This window comes from Panthera pardus, unplaced genomic scaffold (genome assembly GCF_024362965.1).
Source record: "Panthera pardus isolate Hobbes unplaced genomic scaffold, ASM2436296v1 HiC_scaffold_20, whole genome shotgun sequence".
Classification (NCBI taxonomy): Eukaryota; Metazoa; Chordata; class Mammalia; order Carnivora; family Felidae; genus Panthera; species Panthera pardus.
This window is the reverse complement of record NW_026526766.1, coordinates 43,815,147-43,841,810: the sequence shown is the minus strand read 5'-3', so window position 1 is coordinate 43,841,810 and position 26,664 is coordinate 43,815,147. Positions and strand designations below refer to the sequence as shown.

Below are 26,664 nucleotides of genomic sequence, written 5' to 3'. Positions count from 1 at the left end.
CTATAGCACAATTATTTATGGTTTTCTAATAAGGAGGGGTTGGGGGCTCTGCAAAAAAATGGTAGCCAGAGGGCACTGTAGGGTCAAAATGAGATTCTTTTTTTTTTTTTTTATTAAAGATAGGGGACATTCAGCGTGTTTTCAGGCTGATGGGGATGATCCAGACACTTAGATTGTATCATGCCTTTTGCTATATTACTGAACCTTTTTTAAAAATAAAAATGTTAATGTTTATTTTTTGAGAGAGAGAGAGACAGTGTGAGTGGAAGAGGGGCAGACAGAGGGAGACACAGAATCTGAAGCAGGCTCCAGGCTCTGAGCTGACAGCTTGAACCCACAAACCATGACATCGTGACCTGAGCTGAAGATGGACTCTCAACCGACTGAGCCACCCAGGTGTCCATATTTTACTGAGCCTTTTAAGTATTTCTTTTTCCATTAGATGAAAAGTTCCCTGAAAAGGAGTACCATACCTTCCCGTCTCTGTATCTCCTGCACCTCGCCTATTTCTGACATACAGTAGGTGCTCAGCACATGTGTGTTGAGTGATGTTATTGAAAACCCTCCCATGGCTGTCCATCATCTGACTCTGTCCGTAACATGTCAGCATCTCCTCCCTGTAGTCAGGTCAATGTAGGTTCAAATCCTCAGGAAAGACTCCCCAAAAGCAGCACAACTTCAAGCAGATGAAGAGGAGAAAGGAAGGCCTTGTTGACAGCGGGAATGACACGAACAAAATTAGTGGGACATCGCTAATGACTGTGATGACACAGTGTAGGGATGACGAGGGTTGCTGACATTCATTGACAGCCAGTCTTCTGTGCACCAAGAACTGTTGAACTTTTTCACGTGTTGATTCATTTAACCCTGACAAGAACTCTATGAGGAAGGTATTACCACCATTTTCAGTTGGGGAAACTAAGGCAGAGAGAGAGCAAGTAAGTTATCCAAGGTCACATAGCTATTAAGGAATGAAAACACATGGGACAAAAAGATTGCCCTAATATAGCGAGTTGATTTGTTTCAAACAATCAAACAAAAAGACGGGTTTATTCTTGTACTTTTCCTGTCATTCCTGTTCCTTCCTGCCCACCACCAAACATTTCATAAATATATGCCAGAGCTTATTTGCCACAACTCTGCAAAAACATCCCTTAGTCCCTGACCCAACGGGTGAGGAATCCATTGTAATTCTTGCTCCTGGATATAGTTACAGAAATAATGCCAATGAGTTTTCCTAGCTTCATTTCTTTGATTTCACTTCCTTTCCCAAACACACTGGGGCATGTTTAAAATTAGTTTCTTTCTACAAGCAGAAATTTGCCCTTGAAATTCAGATTTGTGTCTAATGTGATTTTTTTTTCCCCTGCTTCCTTGACTTGGGCCAAATATGAGACCTAAATGCATAAACTCATTTCCTCCCTTACTACTTCTCTTCCTTTCCACATTCATGCCTCCCGTTGGAAAATCTCCCTTTTCCCAAACACACTTGAAAAACTCATTTACCAGCGAGTTAGGGGAAATTTTACTTTTACTTACTGCTCTTGGGATTACTTGAACTTAACGCTATTGAACATAAAAAAGTGTTCTGTTTCATCAGGTTTCTCCTGGTTGAGAACCACCTGAAAGGCCCTGTTATGGGCTGAATTGTGTCCCTCCCCCAAATTATTAAGTTGAAGCCCTAACCCAGGTACTTCAGAATGTGGCTAGTTTTAGATAAGGTCTTTAATGAGGTAATTCAGTTAAAATGAGGTCTTTCAGATGGGCCATAATTTAATATGACTGGAGATCAGCACACAGGCACACACGAAGGAAGGACCATCTAAAGACACAGAGAGGAGGCCATTTACAGCCAAGCAGAGAGGCCCCAGAACAAACCAATCCTCCCAACGCCTTTGTCTCAGACTTCTAGCTCCAGAATTGTAAGAAAATTAATTTCTGCCATTTAACCACCTAGTTTGTGGCATTTTGTTATGACAGCCCTAGCAAATTAACATACGCCCCCAACTCTACACTCACCTCTTTACTGGGTCACTCAGCCTCCAAACCTGTATGTTCAACAGCCCACTGGACTGGGTACCCCGCAGAAACTTCACACGCAGTGTGTCCAAAGCAGAAGCCTCTGCCTGCCCTTCCTCCAGAGCTCCCCATCTCAGTGATGGGGACAAACCAGAAATCTATGTGCCATTCTTGCCTCAGCTGTCCCTCCATTCCCACTTCTATCAGTTATAAAGTTCTGTCCATTCTACCTCTTGAATCTCCTCATTTCTTAACTTTTTGTTTGCACTGAAAGATGTCAAACCCAGGGACACCTGGGTGGCTCAGTCATGATCTCGTGGTTCGTGAGTTCGAGCCCCACATCCAGCTCACCGCTGTCAGTACAGAGGCCGCTTTGGATCCTCTGTCTCCTGCTCTCTTTGCCCTGCCCCTGCTTGAGCTCTCTCAGAAATAAATAAAACATTAAAAACTTTAAAAAAAAGAAAGAAAAATGTCAAACCCAAAGAAAAATTGGAAGAATATAATGAATACCTGTATACGCCTCACTAAATTATTTTCTTTTTTTTTTTTTTTTTTTTAAATTTTTTTTAACGTTTATTTATTTTTGAGACAGAGAGAGACAGAGCATGAACGGGGGAGGGTCAGAGAGAGAGGGAGACACAGAATCGGAAGCAGGCTCCAGGCTCTGAGCCATCAGCCCAGAGCCCGACGCGGGGCTCGAACTCACGGACCATGAAATCGTGACCTGAGCTGAAGTCGGAGGCTTAACCGACTGAGCCACCCAGGCGCCCCTCTAAATTATTTTCTATATTTGTTTCCACTTCCCCCATATATACTATTTTTACATACTATTCTGTGTATACATACTATATATATAATAGTATATATTATTTTTTTTTCCTGAGCCATTTGAAACTCCATTACAAACACCATGGTATTTCACCTCTGAATATTTCAGCACACACTTTTTAATAAAGGTATCCTTGCCACATAGCCTCAATATCACTATTGTACCTAGAACTTAACATTTAAGTAATACATTTTAATATACTATCCATATTTAAATTTTACCAGTTGTCCCCAAATATCTTCTTTCCCTTCTCCTTCCTTTTCCCTTCCCCATTCTTTCACACACCATATATACATTAAAAAAAAATTTTTTTTTCTTTAACATTTATTATTGACAGACACAGAGCGTGAGCAGGGGAGGGGTAGAGAGAGGGGGAGACACAGAATCTGAAGCAGGCTCCAGGCTCTGAGCTGTCAGCACAGAGCCCGATGCGGAGCTCGAACTCACAGACTGCGAGATCGTTAACTGAGCCGAAGCCAGTTGCCCAACCAACTGAGCCACCCAGGCGCCCCACACCATATATACATTTAACATGAGTACATACAGATACCTCCAATTCAAAGCTAATGCCACAAGATTCTATGTTTTCTCTACGTGTACGTATCCCACAATGTAAACCCTGGTTCCCAAGACATCAATAGATATAATTGCTCTAGGTCTTACAATATATACAAAATAGTTTCAGAGTTATGAGACTACTACATCTATCATTAGCGAACTTACTAAGTAAAATTTAAGATCTTTCGTGCTTCTTTTGGTCCTTAGAATATATCTCTCACCAGGAATATATGGTCTGAATATTGTATTCAAGTTTCTTGAAGCTTTTAAAATTTTCTTCTGTAATGTTTGTTTTTGAGAGAGAGAGAGAAAGTGTGTGAACAGGGTAGGGCCAGAGAGAGGGAGACACAGAATCGGAAGCAGGCTCCAGGCTCCGAGCTGTCAGCACAGGGCCCGAGGTGGGGCTCGAACTCCTGAACCGGGAGATCATGACCTGAGCCGAAGTCGGGCGCTTACCCGACTGAGCCACCCAGATGCCCCTCAAGTTTCTTGAAATTTTTAATCTGACTATATTTTAATTTGATATTCAGTTAATTTGTTTACCTTAAATTTTGTGATTTAAAAAGAAATCCTTTTATTTTTTAAAATATTTACATTCACATAGAAGTCAAAACTTTATAAAAGGAATACTCAAAGTACTAATGTTAGCAAGATGGCCAAACAAGACATCCCTTGCTCATATCTGCCACCTCCCACACACAATAATCTGGCATCCATCCAGGGACAAAAGGGTCTTTGAGGGAGCTTTGAGATCCAGGTAGATTGTGAAACCCTGATGCAGTCCAAAACCAAGGAGAGCTGTTGTGAGAAGGCAAGCCTGTGCCCAGGCTGCTGATTCACCAACCGTGGTCATGGCTACAGATGCAGAAACAGCTCTGTACCCTGAGGACTTGGCTACAGCCCCATTTGGCTTTGGTTCTGTCACCAGCACCATATGCTAAAGGACTTGGGAGGAGTCACACCTACACATGCACTGGGTAATAGGCATACGGATCCCAGTCCTGGCTGCAGACACCGAGGTGGCCAGTGAACTGTCTCCAAGACACTCTTGGCTGGGATCCAGCAGCCCCTGAAAGTAAGCCTGCCAAACTTGGTCAAACTGCAGATTTTGAAACAGCCCTGGAACTGGACTCTAGCCCATCCCAGCAGCAGTCTGTCAACTCCTGCTGGCACAAGGACCTGGCAGGAGATACTCCCATCTGTCACCTGGAGATCTTGAAAGGACCCTATACATGGCTCTGGCCCCTCCAGCCATGGTCACACAGCAATCCAGCCCACCCAGGGACCTGATAGGAGACAAGCCAATCCATGCCTCCACAGACAAGGATGTCCTATTTTCATTACTGTTCCCTCCACCCTATTGCCACTTGGTAATCGATTTAATTAGGTGGTCAATTAACAAATCGAGATGTGTTCATTTTATTCCATGAAAAAAGTAACTTGCTTTTCTCAAAAATATATCTGGAAAACCAGTCTATGTTATTTCCTAGAGATAGTCGCCATCCTTTTTGCTACAACATACCATGTTTTCTTAATTCTAAGACTCACATTCCTTTCTATTTCAGCATTTCAACACCAAAACCAGTCTTAAATCGGTGCCAAATGAATCTACCAGCCACAAGGCAGAGAGAAAAGTTGTCACAGTTTTTTCCTGTGCAGTTCCCTATTCATTTGCTTCTTAATGCAAGTGAAATACTTGAAAGAGCAGCATCATATGAAGTTCAATTCTGTGTACTTTGGATTGCTATTTGTTTCTGACCATGTGCTTAAAATTATTGTGATGTAGTATTAAAACAAAAAGTTGCCATTTATGCGAATGATGGCCTGTCATATACCAGACAGTGCAATTAAATGTAGTAGACACAGCCAAGTCTCTGGGGAGCAATGACACATTTCAGGGCAAAGGTTAGTGTGAGCCATTTATGCATCAGGAAGGACAGAGGCACTAGACATTTATCAGTTCAAAGCTTTCAGCTGACTTGCAAGAGAAGCTTTTATAATTCCAGCTTTACTAATGAAGAAAAAAAGACCAAATACAAAATAGAGTTGGTGGGAATGCAAACTGGTGCAGCCGCTCTGGAAAACAGTATGGAGGTTCCTCAAAAAATTAGAAAAAGAACTACCCTACGACCCAACAATTGCACTACTAGGTATTTATCCACAGGATATAGGGGTGCTGTTTCGAAGGGGCACATGCACCCCCATGTTTACAGCAGCACTATCAACAATAGCCAAAGTACGTAAAGAGCCCAAATGTCCATCGATGGATGAATGGATAAAGAAGATGTGGTGTATATATACACAACAGAGTATTACTTGGCACTCAAAGAGCATGAAATCTTGCCATTTGCAAGTATGTGGATGGAACTGGAGGGTATTATGCTAAGTGAAATTAGAGAAAGACAAATATGACTTCACTCATATGAGGACTTTAAGAGACAAAACAGATGAACACAAGGGAAGGGAAATAAAAATAATATAAAAACAGGGAGGGAGACAAAACCAGAAGAGACTCATAAATATGGAGAACAAACAGGGTTATTGGAGGGGTTGTGGGAGGGGGGATGGGCTAAATGGGTAAGGGGCACTAAGGAATCTACTCCTGAAATCACTGTTGCACTATATGATAACTAATTTGGATGTAAATTAAAAAAAAATTAAAAGAATAGAGTTGGAATCCTGGCTACTGTTTCTAGTCCTCAAAAGTTTTCAGGTGATTCTAAAACTGACAATCAAGATTACATACACAGGGTGCCTGCTTTCAATGCTGCTATTTGACATTGTACTGGAAGGTCTTGCCAGAGCAATTAGGTATAAATGAACAGATAAATGAATAGCATTCAAACTGAAAAGAAGTCAGACTGTCTCTATTCACAGATGACATGATCATATATATAGAAGATCCCAAAGAATTCACAAGAAAGCTAATAAACAAATTCAGCAGTTTTAGGAAATACGATGAACCCACAAATATCAGTTGTGTTTCTATACACCAGCAATGAACAATCTGAAAAGGCAATTAAGAAAACAATCCAAAAGAATAAAATACGTAGGATTAAAATGAATCAAGGAGGTAAAAGACTTGCAAGCTGAAAACCACAAAACATCACTGAAATAATTTAAAGAAGACCTAAATAAATGGAAAGACATTCTGTGTTCATGAACTGGAAGACTCCATGTTGTAAAGATGATAAAATTGATCTACAGATTTAATGTAATCCCTATCAAAATTCCAAGGGCATATTTTGCATAAGTGGCATACAATTCATATGGAATTACAAGGATCCCAAAAAGCTAAGAGAATCTTGGAAAAGAAGAACCAAATCAAGGACTCACACTTTGTGATTTCTGAAACTTCCCACAAATCAAAACAGCATGGTACTAGCATAAGGATTGACATATAGACCAATGGAAAACAATTGAAAGTGCAGACTCATAGATCTATGGCCAACTGATTTTCAACAAGGGTGCCAAGATCATTCAATGAGGGAAAGAATAGTCTCATTAACAAACGCTGGTGGGCCAACTGGATATCTACATGCAAAAGAATAAAGTTGGACTCACTACCTCATGCAATATTAACAAATCAACTCAAAATGGATCAGTGGCCTAAATATAAGAACTCAAGCCATGCAATTCTTGAAAGAAAATGTAGGGGTAGGGACGCCTACCTGGCACAGTCAGGGGAGTGTGGTGCTCTCGATCTCATGGTCGTGAGTTCAAGCCCCAGGCTGGATGTAGAGATTAAATTTTAAGATTTTATTTAATAACATATAAGTGTAAATCATCATGACTTTGGATTTGGCAATCGATTTGTCTCAGATACAGCACCAAAAGCATGAATGTAAAGAAAAAAAATGGACTTCATCAAAATTAAAAACTATTGTACATCAAAAGACATTAACAAGAAAGTGGAAAGACACTCTTGGCCTCACGTTAAGTCACCACCACTACTTCAATGAAAACAATTAGAGCTAAGAAACATAATTGGAGGGACGCCTGGGTGGCTCAGTTGGTTTAGCATCCAACTTTAGCTCAGGTCATGATCTCATGGTTTGTGGGTTTGAGCCCCGCAACCGGCTCTGTGCTGATTCTGTGTCTCCCTCTCTCTCTGCCCCTCGCTCTCTCTCTCTCTCTCTCTCTCCCCTGAAAAGAAACATTAAAAAAATTTATTCAAGTACCGCCCAATTTTGTTTTTTTAGTTTTCTATTCTCCAAAGAAGATATACAAAAGGCCAACAGGTAAGTGAAAAGATGCTCAACATCATTACTCATTAGGAAAATGCACATCAAAACCACAATGAGGTATCACTTCACACCCACTAGGATGGCTATAATTAAAAAAAAAAAAAAGAAAATAACAAAATAACAAGTGTTGTCTAGGATGTGGAGAAATTGGAACCCTCATAAATTGCTGGTGGAAATGTAAAATGGCTCAGCAGCTGTGAAACAGTTTGGCAGTTCTTGCAGGAATTAAACACAGAATTAACATATGACCCATTGATTCCACTTTTAGGTATGTAACCCAAAAATTTGAAAATGGGTACTCAAACATACCAGCACTACTCACAAGTTACAAGTTGGAAACGGCCCAGATGTCCATCAGTGGATGAATGAATGGATAAACAAATCTGTTGAGCATCCAACTTTTGATTTCGGCTCAGGTCATGATCCCCGTGTGATGGGATCAAGCCCTGCATCTGGGTCCACGCTGAACGTGGAGCCTGCTTAAGATTCCCTCCCTCTCTCCCTCTCCCCCTTCCCCTCAGCCCCTCTCCCCACTCCAGTGCACTCTCTCCTCTAAAATAAAAACAATTAAAAAAATAAAATTTTAAAACTTTAATAAAACGAATGAAGTATTGATAAATGCTACAACGTAGACGAATTTCAGAGACATTAGAAGCCAGACATATAATTCCATTTATATGAAATATACAGAAGACCTAAATCCATAGAGACAGAACACAATCATGGTTGCCCATGGCTGCTAGAGAAGGGGAATGGAGAGCAACTGTTGAATAAGTACAGGGTTTCCTCCTGGAACTAGATGGAAATAGTGGATGGGTAACACTGTCAGTGTACTAAATGTCAATGAATTGTTTACTTAAAAATGATTAATTCTGTTACACCATTTTCACCTCATTACAGAAAAAATTACACAGGTTTTAAATGCATCATTTCACAAACCTTCTAGACATTAAAACTAAATGATCAAACAGGATTTGGTAGAACATTTCAACTTTGAATGTAAAACAGGCCTAAACTAAAATCTTTGCGATACTGAAGTGGAAGATGGGATGTAATAATCTTGGAAAGTAAATTATTGTTTACCTGAAATACAGGAGTTTTTATTTCTCGAAGAATAAATATGGAATAAATATGTAATAGGGAATAAACATTTCTTCCTTCAGGATACTGATTCCAAGTGTGGATTTCTGAGTTACACTACCTGGGTTCCCATGCTTGTCTTCCCAGGAATGTTCTGGAGCACTATCAAATGCACTGTATCTTTCTCCCATCTTTTATACTATTAAGAGTTGCATCACTGCAGATTCAAGATTTACTATAACACATTCACTTATTCTCCCTCTGCTGGCTGGTTCCATGCTACCACACTGCAATACATTAATACATACAAGGGCCGGGGTTATTAATTTAACAAATATTTACTGAGCACTTACATGTGCCATGCACTGTGCTGTGCCCTAAGTGTCCCACAGTGAAGTTAAGATAGGATCCCTGGCCTCATTTATCACCTAGTAGTGGACACAGACTGTAAACATACCATTTAGGTATCATGATTAAGTATGAGAAAGAAAAACAGAGATAAAAAGAGGGGTACTATTTTAGGTAGCATGGTCAGGAAGGGTTTGTCTTGGGAGTGACATCTAATCCGAAAGAACTGCATGGCATTAACGAATGGCAATAGAGGAATTTGTGGGAAGTTTGAGGCCAGGGACAAGAGATGGGAAAGCATTTAACTGCAGTGGAAAGTAAATGGCACATTTCCAGCAAGGGAATGATAGAATTTGGCGTTGTAGATTCTACAGGCAAGAGAGAACCAGGAAGACTATTTGGGACGCACCGATGGTAACGTGGACTGAGGGTAACTGCGGTTAATGGCTTGCGCGAAAGGAAAAGTGTTATTCTGCGACAGAAAACGATGTCTGGGGGCGCCTGGGTGGCTCAGTCGGTTGAGCGTCCGACTTCAGCTCAGGTCACGATCTTGCGGTCCGCGAGTTCGAGCCCCCCGTCGGGCTCTGGGCTGATGGCTCGGAGCCTGGAGCCAGCTTCCGATTCTGTGTCTCCCTCTCTCTCTCTCTCGGCCCCTCCCCCGCTCATGCTGTGTCTCTCTCTGTCTCAAAAATAAATAAACGTTAAAAAAAAATTTTTTTTAAAAGAAAACGATGTCTGCAGGGCGACTGGTTAGAGGACATGCACAAAATCAAACCACGGCTTTCGAGTCATCCTGCTGTGAACAGCCGGAACCAGGGCAGAGCAAGCTTCTGAACCAAAAGGAACTAAAAATTTTCGGACACTAAGGTACAGGAGAGGCCAAGAGAGTTGAACTCCGCTCCTGCCTTCCTTCTGTGGTAGCAGCAGATGCAGAGTGGCCAAGACAGAGCTGGGACCCCGCTCTGGCCCAGGAGGGTGCGGGACAGACTGAGCAGCGGACATGCTAACCTTCAGAAACAAAAAACAAAAAACCAAAAACGAACAAAAAAAACATCACGGCGAGAATGACACACACAGCTCGCGGAACTAACCCTTCTACACTAATTAAACCCGGCTCCGGAAGTGCCGCCCACCTATGCTCACTTCCGCTATCCCAGACGTCCTCTAACCTCGCGAGAACTAGAAGTGCCTATGAGACGTGGGCTAAGCGGAAGTCGGGCCTCTTTTTTCGTGGCGCTTCGGGGGCGGTAGGCAGCCTCACCATGAAGGTAGGAAGCGGTGGAGGGTTTTGGGCTAGGGTTGGGGTACGTGAATCGTGCCCCAGGACGCTGCATTACCGCAGTCCTAGCTTTCCAAAATCCTAGCTGTAGGCTGAGGAGAGTCTGAGGCGGGAGAAAGTTCTCCATTCTTGGGGCCACGGGTTCTTGGGAGAGCGGATGGCGAGCGATTACAGCTGGAGCCGCGCCGGGCGGGGAGCGCCATGGTGGCGTCCTCACGCCCGGCGGGACAGATAATGACCCTGCTGCCTAGTTGCGGCCCGTAACTCGGGCTCCTTGCTCTGGTAGGCTACACGGCTACGGAGGGCCCTTCGCGCCGGGGTCATTCCGCGATGCTTGAGGAAAAATTAGCCCGGGTTTTAGGGCGGTGCTTCCGCGTTATTCTATGCACACGTTTTAGCTAGTAGAACACATTTCAGCATTTCTGCTCGTTGTCTGTTACATAAAAGGCTTGTGGCAATGGAATTACCTTTGTAAATTCAGCGGTTCTCTAAAGCTCTCCCCCCCCCCCCCCCCTTAATCCTTAGCTGAACATCTCTTTCCCAGCTACTGGCTGCCAGAAACTCATTGAAGTGGACGATGAACGCAAACTTCGTACCTTTTATGAGAAGCGAATGGCCACAGAAGTTGCTGCTGATGCATTAGGGGAAGAATGGAAGGTAAAAGTTGGCTATTAAATTGTTGAAGCTGTGTAAGAGGTAGTAAACGTAGTTGGTAATTGGTGTATGTAGTGCGGTTCAAACTCCGGGTTCTGTCTTCTGACCTTGGGCTGGTTCTTTGCAAGTGTACCTTTTTCGGGTAGCGTTATCACCTTGCAGGGTTTTGTAGGTCACATGGGAAAATAATACCTAAAGTTCTTGCCCTGCAAGCTGATAATCTCCAAAGAGTATCTTTAAAAAGTGCCAACAGGGTTGTTTCTGGTTCACTTGTTTGTTCTCTTGTGGTTTCTTCACATAATCTTTCCTTCCCTGGAACTGTTAACATCTAGTACAAAAATGTATAGGTTAGAAAGAGGGCTTGATTGATAGGAATTTGCTAATTGATCTTGGCAAACTGAAAATAAAGAAAACTTCATAACCAAGTTTCAAATTGGTTTTAGCATACTTCTAGGATTAGGGGTATACTTCATAAGGGCCTTAGTCTTTTATTTTGCAATGTGTCATTGTATGTTACAGGGTTACGTGGTACGAATCAGTGGTGGCAATGACAAACAAGGCTTCCCCATGAAGCAGGGTGTCTTGACCCATGGCCGTGTCCGCCTCCTGCTGAGTAAGGGGCATTCCTGCTACCGACCACGGAGGACTGGAGAAAGAAAGCGCAAATCTGTTCGGGGTTGCATCGTGGATGCCAATCTCAGTGTTCTCAACTTGGTCATTGTGAAAAAGGGTGAGGTTTCTTTGTGTTCTTGAGTTCAGTTTTTGTTGACATTGATTTAAAAGTTGATTACCCGAGTGTTCTTTATTTGCAGTGTCCACAGTTTGACCAGTGGACTTGTTTCTTTACCAATGCATAAAGAGTAATTAGGATTTTTGTTTGTAAGAAAGTTGTGGGATTAAAAAGGTCTTTGATCACTTTTTCCTTTCAGGGGAGAAGGATATTCCTGGACTCACTGATACTACTGTGCCTCGTCGCCTGGGACCCAAGAGAGCTAGCAGAATCCGCAAGCTTTTCAATCTCTCAAAGGAAGATGATGTCCGTCAGTATGTTGTGCGAAAGCCCCTAAATAAAGAAGGTAGGGGAGGTTTTGCAATTTAGAGTTTGCTCCATTTCATTTGTCTGTAGCATGTTGTGGGCATACTAGAAAGTAAGGTCTGCCCACTACGTATTTGCTTGGGGTTTAAGTTTTTTAGGAAAACTGGGGGAGAGGGTCAATATAGCCAGTTGGTATTAATCCTTGTCATATCTGATGATTCTCTAGAAGCATACTTGGAATTTTGCTTTGAGTCATTGATGTATAAGTTTATCTGAAGATGACTTCTATCAGATGTGTGAAGTTCATGGCTTTGGGGTTAGGAGTCAAAAAAAATTGATGAAAAATTCTGGGACTAGGATTGAACGTGCTCTCACATCCCCCCCCCCCCCCCCCCATAATTTTGCTTTCTTTACATGTTAGCGTTTCTATTGTTTGTTTATAGAAGAATTTATACTTTCATCAACTGAAGTTGCTTTAACTTCTGCCCAACCCCCCTCCCTCCTTTTTAAGTCAAAATTTTTAAATGTTTGTTGTTTTTGATAGAAAGCAAGTGCAAGCAGGCAAGGGGGAGAGAGAATCCCAAGCAGGTTCTGCACTGTCAGTGCAGAGTCCTACTTGGGGCGCGATCCCATGAACTGTTGAGACCATGCCCTGAGCTGAACTAAGAGTCTTGACACTTAACCAGCTGAGCCACCAATGCACCCCTGGCCCTTTTTTTCTCAGTCTTAGGTGTGGGTGGCAATAGGAATTGTGGCCATTAGAAGAAAAACACTTTATTCAAAATACTAGGTCCAGGTGTTTGGGTTTTTGGAGCTTTTATATGTTAAGATGGTATATACTAGATACATAGTTTGTTAGGTAACATAATCCATTACCAGTGAGGTCTGTAGCACCTGTTTTCTGTAACGTTAATGTCTGTAGTAAGGTATGTGTGTAGTAAAGTGTAGGAGTATTTTACATTACATGGAATAAAGAGCATGTCAGTCCTGGTTGGGTTTTCCTGACAAATCTGGGAAAATGTGGCTCCTGGCATATAGTGAGTGCTTATGGGTCAGTCCAAAATATCTGAACACCTGTGTGCCAGGTACTATTTTAAGTGTAGAGGATATAGTATAAAAGAACAAGTTGTTCTCCTGAAGTTCACAGTTAGAAAGAAAAGGCAGGTACGTGGCAGTTGCCCATGACCACACCCCTGGAAATACTGCCAGTGTAGCCAGTGTTCTGGTTAACAGGCTTGTAATACAGGTTCTTAACATCTTTAAAATTAAGGGATTGTTTGACTTGTAGCAGCAGAACCTGAACAATTGAGCATTTCCTTTTAGAATATTTGCCTTAGCTATTTGTTAATCGAACTAGTTGTCCACAGACTCCAATGATTACATCGGAAAAGGCTTTTGCTCCAAAGCAGATTAGGATTTGGGATTCACAGACAACAAATGAAGATACTCTAAGCACAGTGTGTTGTACATTCTAATGTGCGTGGTTTCATTCCCCAGATTGGCAGGGTCTGCCTTGGCAAATACTAGACTCAAGCACAAATGGGATTTCAAAGTGTGGTTAGGATATTGGTGCAGATAAGAGTTGTACTTAGTTTTCATAGATGAGTTAAACATACAGTTAATACGGTTTGAAAATAATGCTCCAGTGTCTTACAGTACAAACGTAGAATACCTTACAAAGACCATCTAACTGTGGAAGGGAAATCAAAATGGAGTAGGAAAAAGCTTGGGATAGGGCTTTCTCCAGGCAGCGTAACATGAATCTACATATGTTCTTGAACTTGACATTCAGAGTACTAATGTGTAACAGGCTGTCTTAGGATTAAATGCACTACGCAGGAAAACCCTGGCATCTAGTAGACAAAGTCTGTTCACCTTGCAGAAGGACTTAATCAGCTACTTATATTTTGAGAATATTTAGCCCATCTTGTCTTTTTGTTTGACAGGGTAGTGTTTTAAATTATACAATAGTTCAGATTCAGCTTAAGGCCTCATACAGCTAAGTTTTCCTAGCTATTACTATTAGTAATGTTTTTAAAATGTAGATGTGGATTCTGATGAACAAGGGTATTCTTGACAAGTGATGGAATTCTTGTCTGAATTTTCAGGTAAGAAACCTCGAACCAAAGCACCCAAGATACAGCGTCTTGTTACTCCACGTGTCCTCCAACACAAACGTCGGCGCATTGCTTTGAAGAAGCAGCGCACGAAGAAAAACAAGGAAGAGGCTGCAGAATACGCTAAGCTTTTGGCCAAGAGAATGAAGGTAAGTCAAAATACCTGGTAGAAAAAGTCAGGCCTTACTTTGGATTTACATTTTTAACTCAGACAAGCTATAACTGCTTTTTTGTTTTGTTTAGGAGGCCAAAGAAAAGCGCCAGGAACAGATTGCCAAGAGACGGAGGCTGTCTTCTCTGAGAGCTTCTACCTCAAAGTCTGAGTCCAGTCAAAAATGAGATTGTTGTAAGAGGAACAAATAAATAAGATCAGACGTCAAACTACCTTTATTGATTTTCTTCATTCATAAGAAACAAATTCTGGTCACAGAAAAGGAAGTGTGCAGGAGATCCCTTCAAGTGGAGAGGCTGAGACCACACTGGGACAGTGGTAGAGATGGCCAGGACAGGGTTCTGGGGGGAATGGGTGGATAGCTCAGGAAAGGATTCTGAGCAGAATGTCCACTGCTTTTTCAGTGCGTCATGGAACAACTTGGGGGAAATAAAGGACAGACTATTAATCTTTTGTATACTTTATTTTGAAGAATACAGTTTTAAACATCTATACATAATACATGAAAAGTGCCCTTATGAAGATGGACATTTGTCATATGTAAGTAAAAAAAAGATACCTTGTTAAAAGCATAGTTAACGGATACCATTTTAAAACAGTTCACAAAGCTTTTAAAACCAGTGCAAGTTGTATTAACAAAAAGCTTTTCACCTCTAGTGAATTGTTATATTCATCCTTTTTATGGTTTCAGTGTGCCTTTAAGAAACATTCCTTGCATCAATGAAAGATGCACAAAGAGAAAGCATGCTTTTTCTAATGTAGCCTGTCTAGTTTCTGTAGTAATTGCAGTTAGAACCAACCTTTTACAGACTAGAAGGATCATTAAAAGGCACGTTAGGCTTTAAGGGTGAAGAACAGGAGTTCCTTATTTGCTGGATTATACATTTTTTTTTAACCACAGGTAAGTAAAATTTTCAAACTGCTTTTAACAGAGGAGCAGTGCTTCACAAAATGTGCAGTGATTCAGAAGTTTGGGGCCCGAGATTCTACATTACTTGCAAGTTTCAGGCTAATACCAGTAATGCCATCCCCTAGACTGGCCCAGATAGAAGATTCTTAGGCAAAAGTGAGATCTCCATTGCTCTTCATACAAGGTACTAAAATGTTACATAAAAGGGGAAGTCTTGATTGGCAATTGATATTTTGTAAATTGAAGTCAAACTAAAAAGGCAGAAAAGGAAAATGAAGCATTTTAAAATGACCCAAACCAAAAAGTAACACTGCAGTCATGGGGGGGGTCACATAAAGGCCAGAAGTCAAGTCTGGTATACAGCCCAGAGTTTGTATTAACCAGTACTTGGTTGATTCCAATGTATGAAACATGAGAACCATCACCCTGCTTTCTCATATTAAGGAGTACAGTCACTAAAGTGGACAGATAATACTTGGGTTAGACTATTCTAGCTCATTAATCCCAGCAGATTTAAGATTGAGAACTACTTTTTAAAAGAGGATGTTGGAGAATATTTCAACATTAAGAATGTTGTATCCTGCATTTCTAGTTTGCACCAAAAATGAAAAGAGCAACAATTGAATATCCCAATATTAAGAGACTTATGCTTATATTTTGCTTACTGAACACAACCCTAACAAAGCGGGTTGCTATAATTAACCTACAAAATGCAGCTAAAGTTGTATCAGACTGTCCACTCCCTATGTTAAAGGTTTAGCATTTAGGTAATGTTAAAAAACAATCTGCACTAATTTGAAAGATTTGCAGAAGTTCTCAGGCTTTTAAGTTTTATACATTGCTACAACTCATTGTAAACATCTCTAAATCTATGGATAATAATTGTATATCTGGCTGTTTGGTTTTCCTTTGCAGTTTGTAGTGGTCCACTTTCTATGGTAGGTGCTAGAAAAGGCCTTTATGTGCTTTTAATAAATTGATCCCTATTTCTTGACAGCAGCAGGCTAAGGTTTCCAATGTAAAATGGATGAGTCATTTAGAATGTTACAGACAGTTACTAGAAAATGCATACTTTGGTACAAATACGGCCAAATCTTAAATGTGTAAGGAGATGTTCATTACACTTCTTAGTAAGTGCTTTGGGGGTAATTTAGTTCAAGTTAAGGCTTAAACAGTACTGGATTCTAAAAGTCAAAAGGGTTAGAATTGTCCACATTTCAGGAGCTTTGAAGATGTGACGGAACAGCACAGCAAGCTTAAGAATTTTTCATTTTATTCAACCTGGGGTTTTTATTTGCAAGGTAATTCCAAACTTGATGGGGCAGTGTTAAATTGCAAAAATACATACTATGAGACAGTGCAAACAATCCACTTTAAGATAATGAGAGTTGTGCATAATTTCTGACAAGTTCTTTCACTTAGCACTTTCACAATAAATTGAAATGAAATCTGCATAGGTCAGATTAACCCTGAAATGTTGGAAGACTGGTATAGTAACAAGTTCTTAAAGATTACACCAGGTGGGAGATTTGTAATGGAAATAATTTTTTAATCAGTTGATCTAGTCATCCGCATAATTACTATAAAAGCACACATATCAACCATTGGCTTTTTCAACCATGCAGAGTTAAGGCAAACATTACTATTCCTAAGGGACATTTTTAATGAAAGGCATGATAAATGTCAGGCATGTGAGGTCATGATTTTCTTGAACCTACTGGCAACAAGCCTAATAAGCTTTAATGTTTTAAGACTTATTGATCAATCCTAAAAAAAACTATTTACAAATGCACAAATAATAAGCATAGAAATCTATTATACAAGAATAAAATTTCTGTATGCAGTGCAAGTTTATCCCACAGGTTTTTAAAAGTGACCAATAGCAACAATTAATGTACCTGAACAATTTCAGGTCCAAAGAATAAAGAGGAACATTTTAAACCTATTCCAATTTTGTAAATTATGAGGCTGATTTAATTTCATTTAAACTACATGATTGGCTCATTTATTCCAATCTTAAAGCTGTTGCAAATTAATGGTATTGGGAAGAGGATGAAAAGTAATGTGGATATTCAAGATAATCCATTAAGGAAGAAAATACATAACATGAAGAAATAGAGGCAAGGCGGTTGTCATCAGACTTTAAGGTAATTTTGATTAATGACTACAGAGGAGTTTAGTAGTAGTCATTTAATAGCTGCAGACCCCTTTCAGAGAACTGTATTGCAACATGCAGTCTAAGAATTTTAATAAATATAATATGGCTGTACATACAAATACCTACACAGCCACACATATACACACATACACAAATAGTTGCTCTTATAATTGAGATTTCATTTGTTTGGGGGTTAGGCAAGTTTACATTAAACTACTATGCCCCAAACCCAATAGCTTCAAATATAAACAAAATGCCAAGAATTAATATTTCTCATCAACCTACATACACTGAGAAATCCAAAAAACAGTTTTCAAGCGGAGGCAGATAAAACCATTTAGAAGTTGCAAACCTTCAGACATGAACCCTGGGACATTTTAATAGCATTTTTATGTTGCAAGAGGATTCAGTATAAGCTACATTTCATTATATACTGTCCCAAGAGTTAACTTCATTTCACTTTCATCAATCGTTAGCATTTGGAACAAACCTTACATGTTTGCCAACTGAATCTATTTACCCTCAAGCTTTGTGCATCAAAAAATCTAGTGAACCTCTTACTTAAATGAGAGGCGCTCCAAAACACTTCCTGCACCATTCCACACTGATACTTGGCGGAGCATCAATTTTCTGTAACTTCTCAAGAATCTCTGAAGACAAATTATTGTATGCAAGTCCATATTCATTGTCAAAAGCCTCTGAAAGACATTTTCAAAAATGGAGTTGTAATTTGTGAAACAAAAGCCATAAAGAGAAAAATGGTAGTCAAGTAAAGTCAAGTACATATATAAACTGCATATTTAAAAGTAGAAATCTTTTCAAAACTTAGAGGAGTGTTTACCCATACCAATTGCAATTGTGTAAATTACTTAAGAGAATGAAAAAACCTGCTTTAGTAATCATTAACCAACTTACCAATATCAATATTCTCTCTTCCAAGAGACACTAATGATAAGAAGAGGATTTCTCGGTATAAACTCCTATAAAACAAGTATTTTTAAAGTTAATGGGCAAAGAACATAAAAACACACGGCAGTTTTTTAAATTTTTTTTTTTTTTTAACATTTATTTATTTTTGAGACAGAGAAAGACAGAGCATGAACAGGGGAGGGGCAGAGAGAGAGGGAGACACAGAATCTGAAACAGGCTCCAGGCTCTGAGCTGTCAGCACAGAGCCCGACGCGGGGCTCGAACTCACGGACCATGAGATCATGACCTGAGCCGAAGTCGGACGCTTAACCGACCAAGCCACCCAGGCGCCCCTCATGGCGGTTTTTTAAAATGGTGAGCAATGATTAAGCTCTATAGTTTTTTTTTTTTTTTTTTTAACGTTTATTTTTCAGACAGAGAGAGACACAGCATGAACGGGGGAGGGGCAGAGAGAGAGGGAAACACAGAATCGGAAGCAGGCTCCAGGCTCTGAGCCATCAGCCCAGAGCCCGATGCGGGGCTCGAACCCGCGGACCGCGAGATCGTGACCTGAGCCGAAGTCGGACGCCCAACCAACTGAGCCACCCAGGCTCCCCAAGCTCTATAGTTAACAGCAATGTATCCACTGGTTTTGATATCACTCCACAGTTATGTCACCCTTCGCAACACTGAATTTCTATTTCAAATTAAAAAGTTATGGGCATAAGGCTTCACACCAAAAACTTTTAAATGGCTTACCTTCATTATTAACATTTTAACAATACACAGTTTCACCCTTGAACAATATGGGTTTGAGTTCCATGGGTCCACCTACACTTTTTTTTTTTAATGTTTATTTTTGAGGGAGAGAGAGAGGGGGAGACAGAATCCAAACAAAGCAGGCTCCAGGCTCTGAGCTGTCAGCACAGAGCTGGATATGGGGCTCAAACTTGTGAACTGTGAGATCACAACCTGAGCTGAAGTCAGATACTTAACAGACTGAGCCACTCAGGCACCCCCACACTGTTTTTGTTTTGCTTTTCAATACAGCAGAGTCCTATAAAGGTATTTCCCTTATAATTTTTTAGTAACATTTTCTTTAGTAACTTTATTGTAGAAACACAGTATATAATACAACATACAAAATGTGTTAACTGTTTACGCTATAGGTAAGGTGTCTGGTCAAGAGTAGGCTATTAAGTTTTGGGGTAGTCCAAAATTATACACAGATTATCAATTCCATGGGGGGGTCATTCAAGGGGTCAATTTAACTCTACTTTCCAATTAAAATTTGCAAAAGCAGGGTCTTCTCTCATCTTTTGCCACTTGACAAAGTAATGTTAATTTTTAAGTAAGTTCGGGGTCCAAAACCCTTGGACACAGTGTGAAAGGTGGTGTGGTCTCTTTACTATTTAACCTACCAATAAAGGATGAACCATATTTATTTGGTCTGTGAACATAATACTGTCAAAAGCCAAACCTTAAAAATGAAGGAAAGCTTAAGAAATGAAGTGATTCCTGAATATTTTAACATAGAAAAAAATTGCAGAGTAATGTTGACTCTGATAAAGCTTCATCATATAGCTTTGTTTAAAAGGTTCAGAAGCCATAACCTGTCATTTCTAATTTTCCTTCCCTGCCCTTAAACTACAGATGCTTGAAACTAGCTGCTCTTTAGACTGTGAAGGTCATCTCTATCTCACCTATTGAGATTACAAAAGGACCCATCATTTTCATAATCAATTCATGCTCTATCACTTCTGAAGTTATCTTCAAAGATGCCACAACCAAAGAAACTTGTAGAGTACCTGGAAACTGTTAATGATTGGTAGAATTTATGATGCCACTTTTCTGAAGTTTCCACTGCAAAATTTACTTATGTAGAGGCTGGAGTGAGTACTGATCTAAGCATGTTAGCAGAAGCAGGAAAGCCCCTTATCCTTTTTTTTTTTTTTTTTTTTTTTTAAATTTTTTTTTTAAATTTTTTTTTTCAACGTTTTTTGTTTATTTTTGGGACAGAGAGAGACAGAGCATGAACGGGGGAGGGGCAGAGAGAGAGGGAGACACAGAATCGGAAACAGGCTCCAGGCTCCGAGCCATCAGCCCAGAGCCTGACGCGGGGCTCGAACTCACGGACCGCGAGATCGTGACCTGGCTGAAGTCGGACGCTCAACCGACTGCGCCACCCAGGGGCCCCCCCTTATCCTTTTTAATTCACTGTTTCCATCACGTTCCTAAATTGTTTCTATTCCTAAATAGGTTTTTTTTTTTTTTTTTAACTATCCCACAAGAAAATAAAATATAAGATGCACAGGTTGACAGGGCCTGAACAAGCAGTATACATGTATAATAACATCACTGTTAACAAATTCATCGAAGCTTTCCAGTGAATAACAGCAGTGGTTCCCAAAGACGCAGTACAGTTTAGACATTCATGAATCACCTCCTAAAATTTAATCTATTCCTCTATACCAGAACTTTTGTTAGGTTTGCTCAGGTATGAAAGGGAACTCTGGGTAGCACTTTTCAAAACAGGTATGCTTCTTTTACAATTAGAGATATGTTTTAAATAATACTTAAACATGAAATTGAGTGGCAAGAAGCAAAAATGATTATTACCTTTGTCTTTTCATGTCTGGCTTTATTAGCTGTGAAAGTAGGTTGATGGGTTTCAGAACATCATTATGTTGAATACTCTGCCTGATGGTTTCTACTAAAGTGCTTGTTGCTTCTTGTTCCTCTGACAGGAGAGACAATTTCTTTTCAGAATCTAATAAGAAGAACACAGGAAGTAAGAATAATTACTTTTAAAAGACTTTTTTTCCAGAACTGTAGCATTTTCTAGTTTTCTATTCAACACCGCCTCCCCCTTAAGAGTAAACTTCTGTGTCAATGTGACCAGCTACAAAATGTTTTTCCTGCTTTCTTCAGATAGGAAAGGCTTGTCCCTTTGCCTTTTCTCTGAACACAGGGGTTCCTGCTTCAGGCTGGGATGTGATAGTTTGTACTCCAGCAGCAATCTTATAACCACAGAGCAACCTTAACTGATGGAAACGCAAGACACAAGTAAGACACAACACAAGGAGCCTGGGTCCCTGATGACAGAGGAGTTGCCTATCAGTCCTGGAGTGTCCACTTCATAACTTCTCTATGGGAGAGAATAATCTTTACCTGTTTAAACTTCTGTTATTTGCCATTAAATATAGCCGAGTATAATCCTAATTGATACAAAGGCAATTCTAGAATTATTAAGAACAAACATTTATACAGATTTCATAGATTATAAAAGTGCTTCAGTACTGTACTGGAATTCAATCATGCTGACATTCAAAGTATACAAAATCAATGAAGTGTGCTTGGCCCAGAATAAAAGGAAAACTAATACTGCAGGTAATTCCAGCAGCCGTACAATTTTATTTATACCCATGTGAGTTGAGATGGGAATATGTATCCAGTAGCTCCCTAGTCAGTCTCATTGAGAATCCATCATAAAACCAGCTGTTGTATTTTTCGTACAACACAGCCCCTTAGTAAAGGTAACTAGTAGTACTTCATTTGTGTTCAAACAAAGAAACAGCAAAGCTCTCTATTACAAGGGGAAATACTGGCTCTTACGGGCTCTGATTCTAGCTCTTCTACCTGCCACATGATGACCTTTGAATATATTTGATTTTTATGCTATGCTGTGATTTTAGAACCTAACCCAAATATAATCTGCAACTTCACTGTTTCTCATTTAGTTTAATTAACACTTCGAGATGTAATTCCCAAACCATTCAATACACCCATTTAAAGTGTACAATTCAGTGGTTTTCAGTACATTAAGCTGTACAATCATCATATTATCATCCCCAAAGAAATCTCCTATTAGCAGTCCCTCCTCTATCTCCCAAACCCCTCAGCCCTAAAAATAATACTTTTATTTTTAAATAATATTCCACTGTATGGATAGGCCATATTTTATCCATTTATCAGTGGATGGACATTTAGGTGGTTTCCATTATTTGGCTATTAAGAAAATGCTAAGCACAGTGCACAAATTTTTATACATAGGTATGTTTTCATTTCTTGGTATATACTCAAGAGTGCAACTGCTGTGTCTTATGAATACTCTACTATTTTGAGGACCTGCGAAACTGTTTTCCAAAGTAGCTCCACTATTCTTTATTCCACTCAGCAGTGTATAAGGGTTCCAATTTCTCTATATCCTCACTAACACCAACACTTGTTAGTGTCTGATCCTTTAGATTATGGCCTACCTACTGAGTGGGAAGTGTCTCTCTTTGTGGTTTTGGTTTGCATGTCCTTGAGGTCTAATGATATCTAACATCTTTTCATTTGCTTTTGGCCATTTGTATAACATCTCTGAAGAACTGTCTATTCAGATCCTACTATGGTCTGAATGTGTCTCCCCAAAATTCTTATGTTGAAAGACCTCATATCAAATGTAATGGCATTAGGAGGTGAGGCCTTTGGGAGGCAATTAGGTCATGAGGGCAGAGCCCTCATGACTGGATTAGTGCCTATAAAATTTAGTGGGGGGGGGCGGTACCAGAGTTCCCTCATATGAAAGGATCTAATGAGAAATCTGCAACCTGGAAGAGGGCCCTGAACTGTGTTGGCACCCTGATCTTGGACCCACAGAACTGTGAGAAATACATTTCTATTGTTTATAAGCCACCCAGTCTTTGGTATTTTGTTACAGTAGCCAGAATGGACTAAGACAGATCCTTTGCCCAGTTTTAAAGTGGGTTGTTTTTTTATTGTTGAGTTGTAAGAGTTCTTTGTATGTTTTGACTTTAAATCCTTTTTAATGTGTATTATTTGTACATATCTTTCCCCTAGTCCATGGGCTGACATTTTTGATGGTTTATTTTTCAGCACAGAAGTTTTTTATTTTAATTGTCTACTTAATCTACTTTCCCTTTTCTCACTTGTGCTTTTGGTGGTGGTATATCTAAAAAGGCCTGTGTTCTACAAGGTCATGAATATTTACTCCTATTCTAAGACTTCTACAGTTTTAGCTCTTACATTTAGATCTATAATCCATTTTGAGTTCATTTTTGTGTATAATTTGAGGAAGTGATCCATCTTTGCCTTTTTTTTTGTTTTGCATGTTGCTCCAGTGGTCCCAGCACCATTTGTTGGAAAGACTATTCTTTAGGTCTTAGACTATTCTTTTTTTTTTTTTTTTTTAATTTTTTTTTTTTTTCAACGTTTTTTATTTATTTTTGGGACAGAGAGAGACAGAGCATGAACGGGGCAGGGGCAGAGAGAGAGGGAGACACAGAATCGGAAACAGGCTCCAGGCTCCGAGCCATCAGCCCAGAGCCTGACGTGGGGCTCGAACTCACGGACCGCGAGATCGTGACCTGGCTGAAGTCGGACGCTTAACCGACTGCGCCACCCAGGCGCCCCCTTAGACTATTCTTTAGGTCTGTTTTAGCCTATTGTTGGATTGATCCCTTTATCATTATATAATGCTTTTCTTTGTCTCTTTCCACACTCTTTTGTTTTAATGTCTATTTTCTGTCTGATAGAGGTAAAAGGCGAAAGATTTATACAATCTGAAGAGAAACCAGAGTATTATTTTTTTGTCTAACATAAGTATTGCTACCCTATTTGCTTTTGTTTGTTTTGTTTGTTTCCATTTGCACACATATCTTTTTCCAGCCCTTCACTTTCATTCTCTGTTTATCTTTAGGTCTAAAATAAGTCTCTTGTAGGCAGCAAAGAGATGGGTCTCTCTCTCTCTTTTTTTTTTTATCCATTCTGTCATCCTCTACTTTTGATTAGGGTGTTTAGTCCATTTACATTTAAAGTCATTATTGACAGGTATGTACTTACTGCCATTTTAATTGTTTTCTGGTTGTTTTCGTAATTCTCTATTCCTTTCGTCTTTTCTGGCTCTCTTCCTTGTGGTTTGAAGGTTTTCTTTAGTTTTTATGCTTAGATTCCTTTCTCTTTATTTTTTTTTTTATATTAGAGGTGTTTGATTTGTGACTACCATGGGGTACATGGAGAGTGTTAATATTGGCTCCCCCAAGTGTCCAGCTATCTAGGCTAGGGGAGGAGAAGAAAAACAGTGCCTGCCAGCACTTTTGTTCCCAGAGAAGTCTATAGATCTCTGCCCCTTTGGTACATGTCCTAAAATTAGTCAACAAATCTCCTTCACATATACCCCAGGCACTTTTCAAACTGCTGCTGCTTTGCTGTGTCCCCAGCAAGTTACTTAGCATGCTGGCTCTTTAAAGGTGGGGACTCAGCTTCCTATCATCCTCTGGCTCTCCAGGAGTTAAGTGCTGCTGATTTTCAAAGCCAGAAGTTATGGGGACTTTGCTTCTCAGTGCAGGTACCTAGTATGGGGTCCGATCCCCTCCTTCCTCCCCCATGCTTATGATGCTCCTCCCACTTGTAGTTAGTTGTACTGGAAGTATGGTTCCCGACTGCCCTGCTGCCCCTTTTTGATATGGACTTCTCTCTACAACTAGCTTTGGAAGATCTGTTTCACCAGTCTCCAGGTCATTTTCAATTAGTTCAACAGATGTAGCTGTTGCTTCAATTTGTCTGTGGGACAAAGTAAACTCAAGATCCGTCTACTCTGCCATCTTCCCTCCTTTTTCTTTAATAATTTTCACCAATTATGGTTGTTTTGCTAGGAAGCGGGTCTCTGAAAATCCTCTTCCAGAAGTCATTGAGAAGTTGTACCATTCTAAAAGTCATCACCCACTTTGGGGCGCCTGGGTGGCTCAGTCAGTTAAGTGTCCGACTTCGGCTCAGGTCATGATCTCGCGGTCTGTTGGTTCGAGCCCCGCGTCAGGCTCTGTGCTGACAGCTCAGAACCTGGAGCCTGTTTCAGATTCTGTGTCTCCCTCTTTCTCTGACTCTCCCCTGTTCATGTGCTCGCTCTCTCTCTGTCTCAAAAATAAATAAATGTTTAAAAAAAATTAAAAAAAAAATAAAAGTCATCACCCACTTAATTGTTCTCTTTTAATGTCATTTACATGCCAATTCTTCATTTAAAGCAGCCAATCAAGGCATTCTTGAGAAATAAGGCCATTCTTGAAAATGCTAAATTTTATTCTCATCATAAATTATAGAATATTTTGAAACACTTGTGCATTTCAAGAGAGGTGGGAAATAACTAAAGAAATAGCAACGCTATCATTTTCTAACATGAAATTTCAAGGCTACTTGGCTATTTAAAAAAAACATAAAAATATCTGAACTGAAACCACAACAACAAAAATGACAAAAACAGCTTATAATGTACTTAACTATAATTTTATGACTAGCATTTTCAAGGGAAACAATCCAAATAGCAAAATATTAATAGAGTTTTTGAAAAGGACAATCTAATAAAAGATTAAAAGTGAACTGTTCCCTTTCTCTTCCAAGGAGCCACTGTTAGTAGTTTTAGACCTTTTTACTTGCATATATTCAAAACACAGATATATATTTTGGGGTTGATTTTTCTAAAGAAAAAAAAGAAAGAAGATCATATAGTGTTCTGAAACCTGCCCTTTTTCACTCAATATATGATGGGCATCCATCCTTTCAGACACCTGTATGCAAATGACCCTTATACTTTTTCTTGGCTGCCAACATTTCATAGTATGGATTTATCTCAATTCTCCTGTTAGGTATTTATGTGAAGTTTTTAAAACAAATATTCATACAGTAAGCATCACTGTACAGAAAGCTTTGCATATGCTTTCTATAGAACAGAGCTGTCTTACTGTGATTGCTGAGTTTAAGGATATCCACATATTAAATATGGATAATATAGTCCACATTGTTCTCCAGAAGTATATCATTTGCACTTCTAACAGTGTATCAAAGTGTTCTTTTCCTTCATATCCTCAAAAAGACTGGATTTTAATTATTAAGATCTTTTGCCATCCTGATGTAACTAAGTTTGTATTTTTCCTTTTTTAACAAAAGAACTTGATATTTCATTAAATAAAGAGCTTGAGCATTTTTTCATATTTGTGTTAGGAACTGAATTATATCTCCTCAAAATTCATATGTTTGAAGCTCTAACCCCCAATGTGGCTATATTTGAAGATAGGGTCTTTTTTTTTTTTTTTTTTTTTTAACGTTTATTTATTTTTGAGACAGAGAGAGACAGAGCATGAACAGGGGAGGAGCAGAGAGAGAGGGAGACACAGAATCTGAAACAGGCTCCAGGCTCTGAGCTGTCAGCACAGAGCCCGACGTGAGGCTCGAACCCATGGACCGTGAGATCATGACCTGAGCCGAAGTCGGACGCTTAACCGACCAAGCCACCCAGGCGCCCCTGAAGATAGGGTGTTTAAAGAGGTAATTAAGGTTAAATGAGGTCATAG

The 26,664-nt window shown here is 39.8% G+C and overlaps 2 protein-coding genes across 6 annotated transcripts in view; one reads left to right on the top strand and one right to left on the bottom strand.

The window, feature by feature from the left end:
- Positions 1 to 10,130: 10,130 nt before the first annotated feature.
- RPS6 (ribosomal protein S6) lies at positions 10,131 to 14,551 on the top strand. The gene is made up of 6 exons (XM_019415401.2): positions 10,131 to 10,349; positions 10,886 to 11,017; positions 11,534 to 11,744; positions 11,944 to 12,090; positions 14,159 to 14,316; positions 14,411 to 14,551. Exons 1-6 carry the CDS (start codon positions 10,146 to 10,148, stop codon positions 14,504 to 14,506), a joined length of 948 nt encoding a protein of 315 aa, XP_019270946.2. The 5' UTR covers positions 10,131 to 10,145; the 3' UTR covers positions 14,507 to 14,551.
- A 232-nt stretch (positions 14,552 to 14,783) lies between these two features.
- Positions 14,784 to 26,664, bottom strand: part of DENND4C (DENN domain containing 4C) — a 124,717-nt gene continuing 112,836 nt past the window's right edge. For all 5 annotated transcript variants that reach the window (XM_053907977.1, XM_053907979.1, XM_053907978.1 and 2 more), the window contains 3 exons: positions 20,936 to 21,086; positions 18,323 to 18,387; positions 14,784 to 18,105 (listed from right to left, as the gene is read on the bottom strand). In XM_053907977.1, coding sequence (XP_053763952.1) covers positions 17,969 to 18,105; positions 18,323 to 18,387; positions 20,936 to 21,086 — 353 coding nt within the window. In that variant the 3' untranslated portion in view covers positions 14,784 to 17,968. The remainder of the gene's footprint in view (positions 18,106 to 18,322; positions 18,388 to 20,935; positions 21,087 to 26,664) is intronic.